Consider the following 17,299-nt stretch of genomic DNA (forward strand, 5'->3'; position numbering starts at 1 on the left):
TAAGTTAGTATTGATACTAAACCTTTGTGTTGTACCCATAGACTATATTGTAAAACTATTCTACATATATTTCAACTAAACTGTGACTATAATTAAGATTTTTTTTTTTTTTTTTTTTTTTTTTTTTTACATATTCTTGCCGTGAAGTGATGTACGAATACAACTGATGTAAGTAAATACAATACAATTGATGTGGCCATTCCTTTGTAAAACTTTCTCGTCTCTTTTCTTGCTTTATTTTTCAACATTCTTTTTATTGTCCCACACATCTGGTTGAAACGTTCACTCTTATGTTGGAAATCAATTTCTCCTAAGTTATCTAAGTAGCAAGTCTTACAACACAGGAAATTGTAATCGATAACTTGTTCAGATATTTGTTCTTCTATATAAATGTTTGTTCTCACTGGTGTGGATCAGCAATATATAATAAATAAGATTTGTAATACTGTCTTATTTATGAATTGCATTCCATATGTTACAGACTGTTCCAACCCCTTTATAATACACAGTGTCACAAAAATAAACTGACAATATTTTCTGAATGGTTTTTTAATAAAAAAACACAAAAGTAAAAGTTTTCATTCAATCTTCTAACTCATATATCAAACATTAATTATGATAGGAGTGCATTGGTGTATGTCATATGTATTTGACATTTGTTTACTGCCTGGCATCGAAATGTTCATCTTGTAACTTGCAGTTTGCATAATTAAGTGGAACTAATTTGAGCAAAAAGAAACAGAAATGTCTTTTCCACAAATACAGATGTATTATATCTCTGCTCCTGGGGCTGGGGGTTCCCTGGTGAAATATTAATTATCCATAAATCCCTAAAGCCCAACCTTGAGTGAGTACAAGACGCGTCGGCAGGTGGTGGATAGCCGAGGACCTGTACTAGGGATAGTGCGAAATCACTAGACCCAGGTCAGGCCTGTCTCTGAATATCAAATAAGAGACTGTAAACCAACTCCCCAACCCTAAGGTGTTATGCGTTTCCATGCCGATGGGGTGCATGGGAGATGTGTCACTAACGGAGCCTCCAAGAAACTGGGCGACCTCTTGGAGTAATTAGCCTTGCAATGGCAAAGGGAGCTCTGCCAGTGTGGACTATTTAATTCCCCCGCACTCGTGGGATCTAAATGAACACAAGTAGGCTACAGAAATCAAATTAACTGAAACTGACCAAGGAGCCACTTTGGCAGACTTGGCAGTACAAACTTCCTCAGAGCAGGCTGTTGAGTCCTTGGCTGCAGGCGTTGAGAAAACGAGACTGCAGTCCAGGAAGCTCTCAGGAACTCAAAGGAAAAAACTCCTGAAAGAGAAAAAAATGAGAGAGGGTACTTGAACGGTTAAAAAAAACCACACAAGACCTCTCCAAAAGGAAAAGAAGTAGAGAGACCCAGTGGAAATTTAAAAGGCCCCACTAGGATTCTAGCACCCCTACTTCCATCAGACAATATCCCAAAAAACACAGGAGCTCCACTGCGGAGCAGACTGTGTCTTATAAGTATGTTGTTGCAGGTATCAAGATGGCAGTTGTTTGTCAACGTCATCCTAATACCAAGCTGAATCAGGAGCAAGCTGACCTGGTTCAGACTGAACTAAATGCAGCGGTGGAAGCCACTATTGGAGAAGGAACACTGCCGCAATTCTTTAACTCCAAATTTGTACAGGGAATCCTATGGATAACCTGTGTAAATAAGGGTAGTAAAGACTGGCTTATCCAGGAAATGGGCAGACTTGGGAACGTCTGGGAGGGGGCGGAACTGAAAGTTGTCAGTTCCAAGGTCCTTCGTAAATGACCCAAGGTGTTCATCTGGATACCAGAAACTGTTGAACTATCAACAGTTAAAAACAGACTCAGGATACAAAATCCTGAGTTCAAAACTGATGATTGGCTCCTAATGAGTTGGAAGGTGGCAGAGAAGGGGCATACGTTGGCCTTCTCAGTTGACTTCCACTTGTACAACGAACTCGAAAAAAGAGATTTCAAGGCCTTTTGGGGCCTTGGGAGGATCATCTTTAAAAAATTAAAGGACTGGGAGGTCGGTGATGAGGGTATTGAAGGTAAATCTACATCACAGTAGGGCAGAATCATCTGCCCTATGTGTAAAGATGAAGTTCTGTGATATAGCACTCATCCAGGAACCCTGGCACTACAAAGGTATAATCAGAGGTCTCAAGGAGGCTGGTGGGGAATTGATATAGGCCTACAATAGAACGACCAAGACTCCAAGAACCTGCATTGTAATTAAAAATAATACGAAAATACCGGTACTGCTGTTAATGAACCTTTGTTCTAGGGACCTTACGGTAGTAAAAATAAAATCATCAAGTGAAGAGGGACCGAGGAAGATAGTTCTTGGATTGGCTTACCTCCCGTATGATATCAATCCACCCCCCACCAGAGATGTGGAGTAGCTGGTGGCCAGCTGTCAGGAAGAGAGCTTACATCTAGTCTAGTCATTGGCTGTGATGCAAACTCCCATCACACTGCGTGGGGGAGTTCAAACACCAACAACAGAGATGAGTCTCTGTACAATTTTATTGTATCTAATAACCTGGATATAGCCAATATTGGTAACAGACCTACCTTTGTTACCTCTAGAAGGCAGGAAGTTATCGATATAACTCTGGTCACCAATTATATGGGTACATTTACCAAAAACTGGTATGTATCTGAGGATGTAAGTTGTTCGAACAACAGATAAGTTACATCAAATTTGAAGTATTATGTAATTTTAAACAGGAAGAATCTTATCGGGATCCAAAAAAGACAGACTGGGGTTCATATAAGGAAGATATGACCAGGTATCTAATGAAGATGGACAATAAGATTAATGACTTTTCTGACTTAGAAACTGCTGCAGGGCAATTGCAAGATGCAATTATCTCTGCAGACAATGACAACTGTCCTCTTAAAACAAGGAAGGCCACCAGGAATGGGCCCTGGTGGAACCAAGACCTTGCTAATAAGAGGAAAAGAAGGCTATTTAATGTAACAAAGATAACAGGACAATGGACTGAATATAAACGGTCTTTAACTGAATATAATAAAGCCCTGAGAGAAGCTAAAAGAGCCTCCTGGAGAAGACACTGTGAGGAGATAGAACAGGCTCCAGATGTGCCAGACTCCAGAAGTGTCTTAGTAGAGACTCTCGGTGTGCTATTGGCAATCTCCAATTAGAAAACGGAAAATTTACTAAAACAGAGAAGGAAACATTGGAGAAACTCCTCCATGTCCACTTTCCTGGTTCACAAATCATACAAGAGCCTCTTGGTGGCTGGGACGGTTTTGGACTTGAATTTCCAAATTACCAAGCTTTAAGAGGAAACTGGGCAACTGACAAAAGTGTTATTAGTTACGAGAAGTTGAAATGGGCCGCGTTCGCATTCCAACCATACAAATCCCCAGGATATGATGGAATTATGTCCATCATGCTCTAGCAAGGATTTGAACCAATATCCAAACAACTGATCCTTATTTTAAGGGCTAGTTTGGCTTTAGGACATATACCTATGAACAGGAGGCATAGAAGAGTGGTATTTACACCAAAACCAGGGAAACGTTTGACCCTGGCAAAGTCCCTAAGACCTATCAGTTTAATGTAATTTAAATACTCAAACTTCTTGAGAAATTGGTAGACAGGCATGCAAGGGATGGTGCTTTGAATACTTTTTCTTTGCACAAGAACCAACATGCCTATCGTGAAGGCAGATCAACAGAGATCACTTTTTCGGATTTCACGAAACCTGGAAAGACAATTAAAGCAAAAGAGGTGGCACTAGGTGCCTTCATTGATATTGAAGGCACTTTTGACAATACCTCATTTAAAGCAAGCTATTACTACAGCTGAAAGAAACATGGTATAGATGAAACCTGTAACAGGTGGATTGAGTCCATGCTGGAAGATAGAGTGGTACATACAACCCTCATGGGCAGCAATTTAGCTGCAAAGATCATGAGAGGATGTCCACAGGGAGGTGTTTTATCACCCATTCTGTGGAACTTAGTTGTAAATGGATTGCTGGATGAAGTCAGTAATCTAGGATTTGATATTATGGGCTATGCTGATGATATGTCCATCATAATTCGGGGAAAATTCACGAATACCATTAGGGAACTTATGCAAGTGGCCCTAAATAAGGTGACAACATGGGTTGAGAGAGAAGATCTTAAGATTAGTCCTCATAAAACAGTCTTAGTACCTTACACCAGATACAGAAATTTGAAGGGATTAGGTCCATTATTTCTTAAAGGTGAAAAACTAGAAATGGTTGAGGTGGTCAAGTACTTAAGGGTGATTTTTGACTCTAAGGTAGGCTGGAATCAACATTTAAAAAGAATAACACAATGAGCAAATACAGTTTTTGAAACTGTTAGACGCATGTATGGAAAAAAAATGGGGACTAAGGCCTAGTATGATTCACTGGATCTACACTAGGATAATCAGATTATCAATAACCTATGGAGCTCTCATTTGGTGGAAAAAAAGTTCTTCAAAACAACTCCAAAATCAAGCTTTGCAGAATTCAAAGAACAGCCTGTATGGCTATAACGGGAGCCATGGAAACAACCCCCATTGCAACTATGGAAGCACTCTTAAACTTGACTCCATTAGACATAGTAGTAATGGAGGAAGCAAGAATGGCTCTCTATAGACTGCAACATTCTAAGTAACTGATATTCTCAGATGTAGAATCAGGTTTGCTGGAATTGAAGAGATTTATGGCAGGTGACATACTGTGCATGGAATCAGACCATATTAATCCTGTTCGACATTATACAAAGAATTTCAGAGTCATCATTGACTCTGAACTTTGGAAAAACAAAACTCCAAAATTTCCTGAGAAGTCTTTGATGTGGTACACAGACGGATGGATCAAAGACAGACTCAGGAACTGGATCAGGAGTCTATGGCATCAGACCAATGGTTAGCTTAAGCTTCCCCTTGGGTAAAAAATTAAATTATGGTTTATTTAACGATGCTCACAGCTGCAGAGGTTATATCAGCATCGCCGGTGTGCTGGAATTTAGTCCCGCAGGAGTTCCTTTACATGCCAGTAAATCTACTGACATGAGCTTGTCTCATTTAAACACACTTAAATGCCATCAACCTAGGCCGGGATTGAACCCTCAACCTCGAGTACAGAAGGCCAGCGCTATACCAACTACGCTACCTAGGCCGACCCCTTGGGTAAATATGCCACTGTTTTTCAAACAGAGATATAAGCCATTATCCAATGCGTTCTTGAAAATATAAGAAGAGCTTATATAGGAAAGCAGATTCTTATATTCTCGGATAGCCAGACTGCCCTTACGGCTTTACATAGCCATATTGTTACTTCAGGACTGGTTCTTAATTGCCTCAATATAATTTCAACCCTGGCAGAACAGAATGAGGTTAAACTCATCTGGGTACCATAGCATTGTGGTATTGAGGAAAACGAAAAAACTGACGAACTAGCAAAACAAGGAGTGGCTTCAAATTATATTGGACCACAGCCGGCTCTTGGAATACCTAGGTGTTCTGTCAGAGAAGCAATTAAAAAATAGCTCAAGGTTCAACACTATAAAACCTGGATTAAGACACCAGGTATCAACCATGGGAAACAATTTATTGTTAGACCAAGTAACAAAAGAGCTGAAATATTACTACACTGCAACAGATTTCTGCTTAGAGCAGTCACAGCTTTTCTCATGGGTCATGCACCTGTGAAAAAGCAACTTAATTTAATGGGCATACTTCAAGGTAACCTAGACTGTAGATTCTGCGGGAAGCCCAGCACATTATTTGCTCTTGCGACACATTGGCTCGCAGAAGATAGGCCTACCTTATCTTCGGGAAAGTCTAGAACCAAAAGATTTTGAACCGAGTTCTATATCTGGTCTGTATATCTTAATCAAGGTAACAGGGCTGATGAATCGGTATTAAATTATAAAACATAGGTAGCATAATAAGCCTAAGGCTGCAGTGCGTCTGGAGCAATGACGAGCCTGAATGTTGGGGTGGGGGGGGGGGGGGAAGATGAAGATCAAAAGGATAATAGGCCTACTTTTTTTAAATTTCTGTACGAGAGTAAATATTTAAACAAAGTGACAAGCATGAAGGAAAACTCAGAAGGGAAAAACGAGAAGCAAAACAGATCATACCTGGTAACCTAGACAGAGAATAAGATCTAATCAGATATTCTATGAAGAAGTGAAACTGAAGAACGAGAAAGGTATCATGAAAGAAAACAAGCAGAGAAAATTCAGACCATATCTGATTTAAGTGATTGATCAAAAAGACTCAAAAGGAAGAAGTGAGTAGACAAGACTGGAAGGTACCTGGTAAAAGAAAGCTGAGCTAAAGTAAAAATTATTTCCGATAGCTCTGTCCCAGCTAGTGCTAGTGAAACACTAAAGAAGCAGGACCCAACAGGAGTGGAATCAAGTAGGGCGAATGCGAATGAATAAAGATAGGATTAAGGCTTACAAAAAAAATTAAGGGACTAGAGTAAACGCTCAAGAAGCTAACAAAGCAAGGTATTGTGCATCAATTAAAGAAACCTCCCAAAAAAAACATACCATGTTCAAAATTTAAACAATTTTTAGGGCGTGGAAAGGTATCCCCGAAAGTAGTCTGACAGTTTTAGTTTAGGAAAGTGCTTCCCCCTCAAGTAACTCTCAACTACAAGGAAAATAATCTAATACTATGACTAGATTTTGATTTGAGTCTATGTAGTTAAATGCCTTGTGATGTGACAGGCGTAACATGAACAGAGTACTGTAAAGTTTGTATCTTGTCTAACCCTCCAGACAATTTCAGTAAAATTCTAAATATCTCCTATAAGTGGAGCATTCTCTTACATACTACTTTCCATGGCACACAAAAGTTGTAGAAAGACTTTATTTTTGTTGTAAATATGCTATCTAGGCACTAGCATATATTTCACTCCACATACACCTCCGAAATTTCTGTACCTAGGTTAATTTTGAAACAGTACAAAAAGTAGCCCACGGATAGGTCTAATGTGAAAACAAGTAGTTCTCAATTTGTTTGAATTCTCAATTATATCGTGTACGCGAGGTCACAACACAAAAATTTACAATCTTTCGCAAGACCTATTATGGCCACTTGTCAAAAGCAGACGTAATACTTACATGTTCATCAATTCCAACTGATGGCATGTACCCATATTCATTTCTGCCAGCCATCAAATTATTCCTAATTTCTTCAAACGGCATTTATATGACTCTAAAATTACCAAATTTCCATTCCCATTTACTGGAGAAAAGAAATAAGCTACTTATTGAAAGGAACTATCCACAAACCGACCACCATTTCGTAACGTAAATAGTCAAGTCAGTGTTTTAAGCAACATTTAAAATGCATACTGTTTCTTAATTTTCAAACTATATCTATTAAAATGCGATAATTTATTCTTAAAATAAAGTTACTTTCAAAAAGACTATATATTTCAAACACTCCCAATGTTCATATCTGTCGTCATAACTGACTTGTCAAATTACCCTTCACATGACGTCATATCCCTCATGTCTATAGATAACTTGGCTGATAACTGCTCGGAACTCTGGTGTAAGCAAGTACTTCCTTAAAGCATTTTCATACCCTCGCGTCCAGCATTTGAGATCCTTGTTAACGAAAGTGTGTGAGCACATTTTCTAGTTCTAACTTTAACAGTGTAGGCTGCTACACGACTTCATAGGCTGTTTCAAAAAAATTATGAACATTCTAAATCCAATTTGGCGTTTTTACCGTTACATTACAAAAACAACAGTGCAGTTCAAAAGACATAAGACAAATTGTTCTTAAATTCTGTTCATTTATTACCATTTCTAGTGGTCCATGAAGCGATCTTCTTTGAGCTTGAGGTATTGTAACAATACTCGATCGTCGTCTGCTTGACCAAGAATTTCTTCTTCGGGGAGGTGGCTCTGGAGGTCCCCCAGCCCGTGTACTTATTTGCATTATACTTGACATTTTCCGAATTTATCGCTATTGTCCCATGTTGTATTAGTTGCCAAAACAGAGATCACAATACATCTCACGAGTGTCCGGTCTGCACTGCACAGTGTACTCGTCGCTGTATTGTACTGTTAACTTTAACCATGTGACATCAATCCAAGGTCGCGTTCCCCTCTTTTGTCGTCACGATCGTTGAAGAGAGAGATAGAAAACTGTTGCTTACAGCACGGGAGTGTTAGGCCAAACTATGAATTCAAAAAGAACTTTTACTGATTAAATCATAGCTTCCATTATAATAATAATTTCTACATGCTGAGACCACAAATTAAAATAATATGCTCATCAGGCCACCAAATAGGTGGGGAAAAGAAGGAATCTATCGGAAAATCAAACCAGGTGCCGCTGTTATCGCGCATAAATATGCATGTACCGATACCTGTAACATGATTGATTTCAGCTACGGTCAATAAAAAGCGATACAGTAATGTGTTATTGTTCCAAGAAAAGTTTACATTTATCTGTCACACCTTGCTGCAAACTACATTCCGTAATAAACATTGTAAAAGAACTCTTTGAAAAAAGTCATAAATAAGCATTAATTACCCTGTTGTTAGGTACTTAATTTTGCTAATTTCTGGTCAAAATCATGGTGCTACTGATACTAATTCAAAATTTGATACTAAAAATTACAAACGTCACTACCTTCCATGCGATATCGCGTCTTTAAATAATGTACCATAAACCGGTTTTATTACGAAACGCCTGATATCGGTACCTTACCTTCTATCCCTCAGGGCTTATATTTAAGAAGACGTCATACATCTTGGTAAAATAAAAAGAACAAGTCTATTGTCAGCAGGTATCTGATGTGTTGAAATAGGGATTTGATTATTGCAGTGGCGTGTGACGAATTTTTTGCAGGGTAAGCAGTGCTGAAATATACTGACTTACTTTCTATCTCCATATAATATTATATACAGGGTCGAAGGGAAGCTATTATATTAATTCCCAGCGATAATAGAGCAAGTCGATGAGAATAAAATTTGTCAAATAAGCTTTTTGATATGTCCAATAGTTTTGAGAATACGAAATGTAACGTGTTGCAATCGTTACGAGATTATGCAAGCTGGCGCATACAATACGGGTCTGAAGTGGTTCCCGCATACCGCCAATTCCGCCGCTCGGAGCGCTGTTCGGTTCTAGATATTCGTAGCATAACACTTAAATGACATTGACATTTTGGGACATTTAAAGGGCTCACTGTTGCTTATTAAATGCTTCGTACAATATTTTATGGTCAATAGACGTAATTTCAAAACTTCTACGTCTCAATTATATTAAAATAAATGGCTGTCATTCTTGATATTAAAAGATATTTCATGTTATAAATTAAGGCACTACCTTCCTGTTGTTCAATTCATGCACCATACCTTTTCGGAAATGAAAGAAACTTAATACATTTTACATGAACACTGTAGTCTACGATTTTCACGTGTTTTATTATAACTATTAATGAATTTAAACGAAATAGGGGAAGAAGGCACATTTTACCATTTTCCGGGAAACAAAATGCGATATGTAATTCTGCGAAATTTAACATCTGAAATGAACATGGAAGAAAGAAATTGTGTGAGAAAAGTTCTTTACTTCTTGAAAGAGTGAAAATATGCCGAAGATGACCATCAAATTACTAAAATATGCTCTATCACGTAGAAATGGTCAAATATGCATAAATATGACTTAATAAAGTACTTTAAATCAATTAGTTTTTTTCCTAACAAGCATTTATATATATATATATATATATATATATATATATATATATATATATATATATTTAAGGAACATATCAGTCTTACCAAAAAATATATGCTACATCATAAAATACCTAGCCCTACTAATTACCAAAAAGTGCCCTAAAAATAAGGCATTAATGTCGATTGTTGTCTCTTGTGGCATTGCTTGCTTCAGTTGTGTTCTGTCATTACCGGTATTGTGTTGCTTCATAATGAACCCCAATAAATGTCGGAAAATTTAAAGCTAAATGTTATTAAATTTAAAGAAGTTCACGGAAATAGGACCACCAGTCGAGAGTTTACAGTTACTGAATGCAATATGCGTAACTGGCGAAAACGGAAACAGCAGGGGCGTATTTTGCGGACTACCGGGGCTACCGGTGGTAGCCCAAGGAAATTACAAAAGAAAAAGTTTATAATATAACATAATGTAATAATTTTGTATTATTAGTTTTACCTCAGTAATTAAAATTAAAGTAATTGTTAGATTTATATGCGCTCTCTGCTCTCGAAAAGAAACAAGTTGTCAAGGCAGCATCGCTGGAGAAACCGCTGCTACGAGGGGTAGCCTGTGACCGTTCCGCTCAAGCTGTCCTGTCGCACAACTGCCCGTCCCCCACTCCCTTCTCTTTCTATTGTGCAGTGTAGGCCGGGTGAGTTGCCGCTCTCGTGATCGGTTTCTTCGAAGGCGCGAAGCAACAATACGCTTAGTACGCCAGCTCATGAATGTGACTGTGTTCTTGCAGTTCAGTATTTTAAATTTGTGATTTGTTCGAGTGTCTAAGAGTTATATTAATTGTGAATTATTAAGTTTTTAATGTCCCAATTAAGTGATATTGTGAAAAATATGGCAGGACAAGTTTCTGGAGAGGTTTGTGTTGAAAATGACTGTGTAATAGAAGGTTTATTAAAAGTGCCTTTTAACCGTCGTACATACAACGAGGAAGTTGAAATTGTGAAAATGGAAAGACCAACTCCTGAGTTAAATTTGTCCATGAACGTAAAAGAAAAACAGCGTGAGTACACACGCCATTTCACTTCAACATCATATGGTAAGTGGAATTGGTTGTGTGGTAGTTCTAAACTGTCTAAACTATTCTGCTGGCCATATTTGTTATTTAGCCGCGAAACTAATGTGTGGTCAAAAGAGAGGTTTACTAATAATATGAACTCCCTTCGAACGACAATCTCCTAAAACACGACAAATCAAAGGCTCATATTTGTAGTAGCATGAACTTTGCAAACTTTGGGAAGACAAGAATTGATTTACAGCTAGATAAGCAAAAAGCTCTACACATCAACCAACACAATGCTCTTGTGAAAAAAAATCGGGAGATTTTACTGCGTCTTATTAACGCAGTCTGCTTTCTAGGAAAACAAGAATTGGCTTTTCGGGATCATAATGAGAGTGTGGAATCAGACAATAGAGGAAATTATATTGAATATTTAAGTTCCTTAAGTGAATTTGACCATTTACTGGCCAATCATCTTGAGAGTTCAACAGTATTTCGTGGTACTTCTCCCGCAATTCAGAATGACTTAATATTTGCTATAAGTGGGGTTATGATAAAGAACATAAAATCTGAAATAGAAGAAGCACCTTTTGTGGCCATTGTTGTTGATGACAAGTGATCAGAGTCAATTGTCCACTGTTTTAAGATACGTCGACAGTACTGCCAATGTTCAAGAACTGTTTATAGGATTCACAAATGTCAGTTCGGACAAAACTGCTGCTGCTTTGTTTCAGCATGTGGAAGGTGTTATAGCAGAATACAATGTCGGCAATAAGTTAATTGCACAGACATACGATGGTGCTTCAGTTATGGCGGGAAATATTAATGGCTTAAAAACAAAGTTCAAGAAAAGTATCCTCAAGCACTATTTGTCCATTGTTACAGCCATGTTCTCAATTTAGTTTTGCAACAAACTACTTCATCCATTCCAGAATGCCGCATTTTTTTCAAAACACTGTCGGGTTTAGCTGCATTTTTCTCATCATCTCCTAAAAGACCAGAAAAACTCAAGGAATTTATGAAAAAGAAACTCCCAAAAATAGCACCAACTAGATGGAATTTTACATCTCGGCTTGTAAATACAGTAAAGGAATACAGAGAACAACTGACTGCTTTCTTTGAAAATATCATTTGTAATGACTCTGAAGAAAACTGGGATGATGATGTAATTGTGCAGGCTCAAGGATATTTGTATTTTTTCACACAGTTTCAGAATATATTTCTTCTTGAAGTCTATGCTAGAGTGTTCGCACATACAGATGTGCTCTACAATATTCTTCAGACAAAAAGTCTAGACATAGCATACTGCTTGCAAGAGGTATCAAAGTTAAAAAATACTATATCCGAGTTCAGACGTAGTGGGTTTCCGTCCATATGGAGTAATATGGAAAATGAAAATTCTTCAGCCAATACAATGGAACCACCATTAACGCAAAGAAAAGGAGATGATGAATTGAAATACAGGCAGCTGTACTACAGCATACTAGATCGTATGCACATGGAAATTATTGACAGATTTTCTGATTATGGAAAGCTTCAGTTCACACATCTTCTAGATTCTCAAAAATTTTTTGCTTATAGAGAAAACTTCCCGAATGAGGCACTAAACAAATTATTTCAGTCCTATAACAGTCACTTTGATCAAGTACGTTTGAAAAATGAATTAAGTGTAATATATTCAGCAGAGGTCTTTGATTTTTCGAACAAACCTATCCATGAAATATTATCTGCCATATATGAAAACCAGCTGAACCAAGTTATTCCTGAAGTCCTTAAATTGGCAACATTAATTGTGACAATACCAGCTACGTCAGCATCAGTAGAAAGAATATTTTCTGCGTTGAAGCGAATAAAATCCTACTGTAGATCAACTCATACACAAGAACGTTTATCCGGCTTGGCACTGATGTCCATTGAAAAGTCATTTCTACAGAAACTTCGCAAGCAGCCCAACTGTAATTTCAATGACGAAGTCATCAAAGTATTTTCGTCCCAATCAAGACGTCTGGAATTCACATATAAATAGGTAAGGAATTTTATTATAGGGATTTTAAAATATATTTTGTGTAATAATAGGGTCAGTGGTAGCCCAGACCCTTAAACCAGTATACGCCACTGGGAAACAGGCACTTTTGGAAATGCCAAACAAATCAAGAAAAGCATTTCTAGGTCCGAAAAGTGGCAAGCATCCAGGTATTGAAATGAACTATATACAGAATGTTTCAAAAGTGATGGTAAAAAATTTAGGGGTGAGAAGTAAAAACGAAGAGAAGAAAAAAGTTCCAGTAAATATGGGTCCACAAATTAACATTTACGAGATAATGCCATTTTGTGCTCGTTGGGTTCCGCTGAATACTAAGTACTAATTCCAACAAAAGCAGCGACAATTTTATTTAATTTATCAATCATGAGACAGTAAAATTCATAATTTTGTCTTCAACATCACAGAAATATGATTGAACATACACAAAAGAAACTTTTTTTGTTTGAACAACAGTAAAATTTGTGGATAAACAAGGTACAGTACAATATAAACATGTTAACTGAAGAATTTTACAGCAGGTGTTCAAAATGCTGACCATGCACTTGAATGCATCTGTCTAGTCTTCTCTGCAAAGCCCCAAGAATGTGCTCGAGCAATCCTGGGTCATTAATTTGCTGGAAGGTATCTATAATGATATAATCCGATGCTGCAATTTTTCACGTGTTGTGATGTCTATTGTGTAAACTAGGCTTTTTTTATAACCCCATACACAAAAATTCAAAGGATTTAAATCCAGTGATCCAGGTACGGGTCCTCCTCTACCTATCCACTGATCACCATATCATCTGTTTAGACATCGTATCACACTTAGAAATGGGATGGGGAGAGTGTGACATACATACAAAGCATGTTTCCTATTATCCCTACTACCAGAATTTAAGGTCATTCACAAACATTAAAAATAGGATGCTACATTTGAAATTATGAATGTGTTAAAAAAATACAAAAGACAACTACCTATCTTATAATCACGAATATTCTATTATGGATAACCAGCTGTAGTAATATACAGTAGGCCACATCCTTCACCTCCTTTGAATCACACTGTGTTCTATCTATGTCTATGAATTTTCAGCGCTCTCAAAGCAATCGTTTGAAAGAATGTGGACTGAACAGGATTCTGAAAGATCTTAAACGCTCGTTGCTATTTCATCACCACTGTCAGTAATGTCTCAGGAATTAAATTCATCCTTGTTTCTTTATTTAAGGGAGTAGATTGTCTATTCATTCATTTCATAACTTTATGTTATAAATTTGAAATACAATAAAACCCTATTAAACCAGATACCACTTAATCTGGACAGGTGTTCTAAAAAACAAACTTTGATAGAAAAACTCGAAAACAAATTACAGAATTCTCGTATGACTCAGCATAAATTTTCACGAACTATATATAGTTCGTATTTCTGAAGATCTAATAGTATCTGGTGAACCTGTCCTTGGGCACAAAACAATATTGCCACTATTAACCCCAGGAAAGTACAGTACATAGGTTAACCCTTTTCTGTACTATTAAACTTAGTAAGGGACAGGATCAGGATTTTTAATTTAACACTAGTCTTTCTTCTGTACAGTGCTGAGTTGACAAAATTTAAGGTGCACAATGTACTAGCAAACCGGCAACATCATCAGGAAAGCGAAAACATAAAGCTCTCTCTTTGCATAAGAAATTAAGAATCACTGACCTTCTCGAAAATGGTGCCACTGCTGCCAGTATATGTGCGGAATTTATAATAGCTACACAAAAGTGTCCATTACAGCAGTGTTGAACTCGAGAGCAAAGAAATTCAAATAAAAGATTACAATGAAGCCCTGATTAGGGGTGGTAAGAGATCCATCACAGTTGAAGAGGTTGAGAACTGGCTTGACAATGATGAAAGTGGTCCAGGCTATCATATAATGAATGAAGAAAGGATTGTGGGCTCTGATATTGTCTGAAGATGAGGATATTGATTGTATTGTATTGTATTTATTTACATTTGTACATCACTTCACAGCTAGAATAGGGAACATGTCAAATGGGGGGGGGGAATTTAATAGTACTATAAAGTCTTAATTATAGTCACAGTCTATTTAAAATATATACAGAAGAGTTTTACAATATTAGTCTACTTAGTACAACACAAAGTTTTAATATCAATACAACCTCCAAAAATGAAGTTAAGTTAGGTTAAAGAACTTTTGAATTGTGTGATGGATTTTATTCAACAAAGTAACAATAAGGAAATTTCTGCATATTACTGCCACAAGAGGCATCTCCACGAAGTTGTAGTGAAAGAAAAGTGCGAAAAACTGCAAACGAAAATTGTCAGCTTTCTTAAGACAAAGTAATGAAATTATGTATGTATAACTTGCAATATCAACACAGGTATGTTTTGGATGCATAGGAGGTAAGCTGTACACAACCACATAATTTCAAAGTCAGTGTAAACGGTCTTCCCATCCACCCTGTACATTATGTTATACTGTAATAATTGTTCTTATGACAAAAATTGCCTTTGTTTTCTTTCAATTCTGTTAATTCCCTTTTTTTTCTAACACAGACAACTCTCAATCCCCAATGTTCGGAATAACGAGGTTTCACTGCACCTACCTTTTTTTGTTATAAAATAAATACTTCTTAAAGGTACTTAGTAGCATTACTGACCTTAGAATTCTTACAATCCTTTCCACGTAGAATGTGTGTATGTCTTGTGTTGTGGATTCCAAGAATATTTAACAGTTCATTAAAACATGGCATGGACATCCTAAAGTAATTTAAAAAAAATTGCATAATTTTGTCCATGCAGAGAATATGAAACTGGTCACTTAGTATATGAATGTATATCATCTGATATTCCCAATATTTATGTTTACGTCGTGAAAATCTTCTAATTAGAAAGCTAGTGCAATAACTTCCTCCCCCAAATCCAATTTGTAAGTGGCTGAGAGGAAATGAGAAGCATTGGAGTGGTCCTGTAATATGTTTTCTCTTTGAAACCGAACCTGTAAAATATGTGCCAACACATTTGCAACTTGAACTTACAGACATGACATGACTTGAAGACAACTAAAACAAGTCTATGATAAAGTATTATTCTATAAGATGTTACGTCCATGAAAATACACTGCTCTCCAATTTAGTGGAATGCGTTTTTGAGTCTAAAGCACAAAAACAGTACAACGTGGTCTGTTGTTGTGACAAGAATCCATACTGGTAAGGCATCATGTCACAAATATGTTCACATCTGAGTATTTCTCACAAAGTACATATTATTCAACGCCTTAAAAACGGCGCAAATATTAAGAATACTGCTGGAGAGTTTAAGGTAATATTTATTCATTCATTCACTTATTCATTTACTTATTTATTTATTATTGTATTATATAGATTGATAGTGATTCCTCCATCAGATGGGGACTTTAAGCCTGGCGGCTCCTTGGTGCTATTCGACAGGAATAGGCTATGTGCCAGCACCAAATTTCCCCTTCTCCCTTCTTCACAATCATCATCCTCACCCATTTCCTACAGGAACACTTACATATACACTCATCCTAGTACAGGACAGACACACATCATGCATAATGTGGCCCGTCGAAGTGGTGTGCAACTTGAAAATGGGTCACCGTCCTGCCATCAATCCGCAATATGCGGAACTCGAATCACACAAGTGAAGTGGGAAGGCATATATAAGGTTATTCAAAAGTAAATTCTAAAATTTTTAGATTCCACAGAAATAAAAACACCAATTTGTTCATAAAGAAATGGAATTTTATTAAACCACGAAAAAACTAAATATGACCACCACCACCGTGTTGTTCAATAATAAATAGTCTTTCTTCTATGCTATAAACAGCATTAGTAAGCACATTCCTAAGGATGTTTTCAGTGACATCCGATATAGACTGTTTCAGTTCCTTACATGTAGTAGGTCTTCTAAGATATATCTCTTCTTTTAGATAACCTAAAAACCAGTAGTAAGCTGGATCTATGTCTGATCACCCAGAAGGCCAACTGTTCGGAAAATGCCTACTAATTACACGGTCACCAAATGTCTTGCGCAATAGTGTTTTTACATTATTGTGTATGTGAGGTGGAGTGACATCTTGCATGAAAACAAAATTTTCGATTTCATGATTCTGTAACACTGGTATTGCAAAGTCTTGCAACATATAAAAATATTGCTATCTGGTTACTATCACTATTTTTGTTTTTCCATTTTCAATTTCTTCATAGAAATACAGTCCTATTATGAAATGTGTAAAACCACACCAGACAGTAACCTTGATATCATGTAAAGGTAAAACCACTGTAAAAATTATTAAAATTATTCTCCTACTGCTGTCTGTATTCTGAACAACAATTCTTATTTACACAAGCGTGACACAGTTACAACAGCAACGAAACATGCATTGATAAAAAAACCCAAAACCTTTTAAACAGTAATGGTATCTACATGAAACCAAACTGCTGTTTCAAAATGGGAACTTTCC

General features: G+C 37.0%; 1 protein-coding gene across 4 annotated transcripts in view; it reads right to left on the reverse strand.

Annotated features, from left to right (window-relative positions):
* The window catches only part of Nedd4 (E3 ubiquitin-protein ligase Nedd4), a 97,907-nt gene extending 89,782 nt beyond the window's left edge, over positions 1–8,125 (reverse strand). The window contains exon 1 of one of the 4 annotated variants that reach the window (XM_069826379.1): positions 7,839–8,125. In XM_069826379.1, the coding sequence (XP_069682480.1) occupies positions 7,839–7,988 (150 nt within the window). In that variant the 5' untranslated portion in view covers positions 7,989–8,125. Of the gene's footprint in view, positions 1–7,147; positions 7,375–7,838 lie in introns of those variants that run through there. The other 3 variants (XM_069826378.1, XM_069826380.1, XM_069826382.1) reach the window with 3 other exon arrangements.
* Between the last annotated feature and the right edge of the window lie 9,174 nt (positions 8,126–17,299).

Source organism: Periplaneta americana, chromosome 5 (genome assembly GCF_040183065.1).
Source record: "Periplaneta americana isolate PAMFEO1 chromosome 5, P.americana_PAMFEO1_priV1, whole genome shotgun sequence".
Lineage (NCBI taxonomy): Eukaryota > Metazoa > Arthropoda > Insecta > Blattodea > Blattidae > Periplaneta > Periplaneta americana.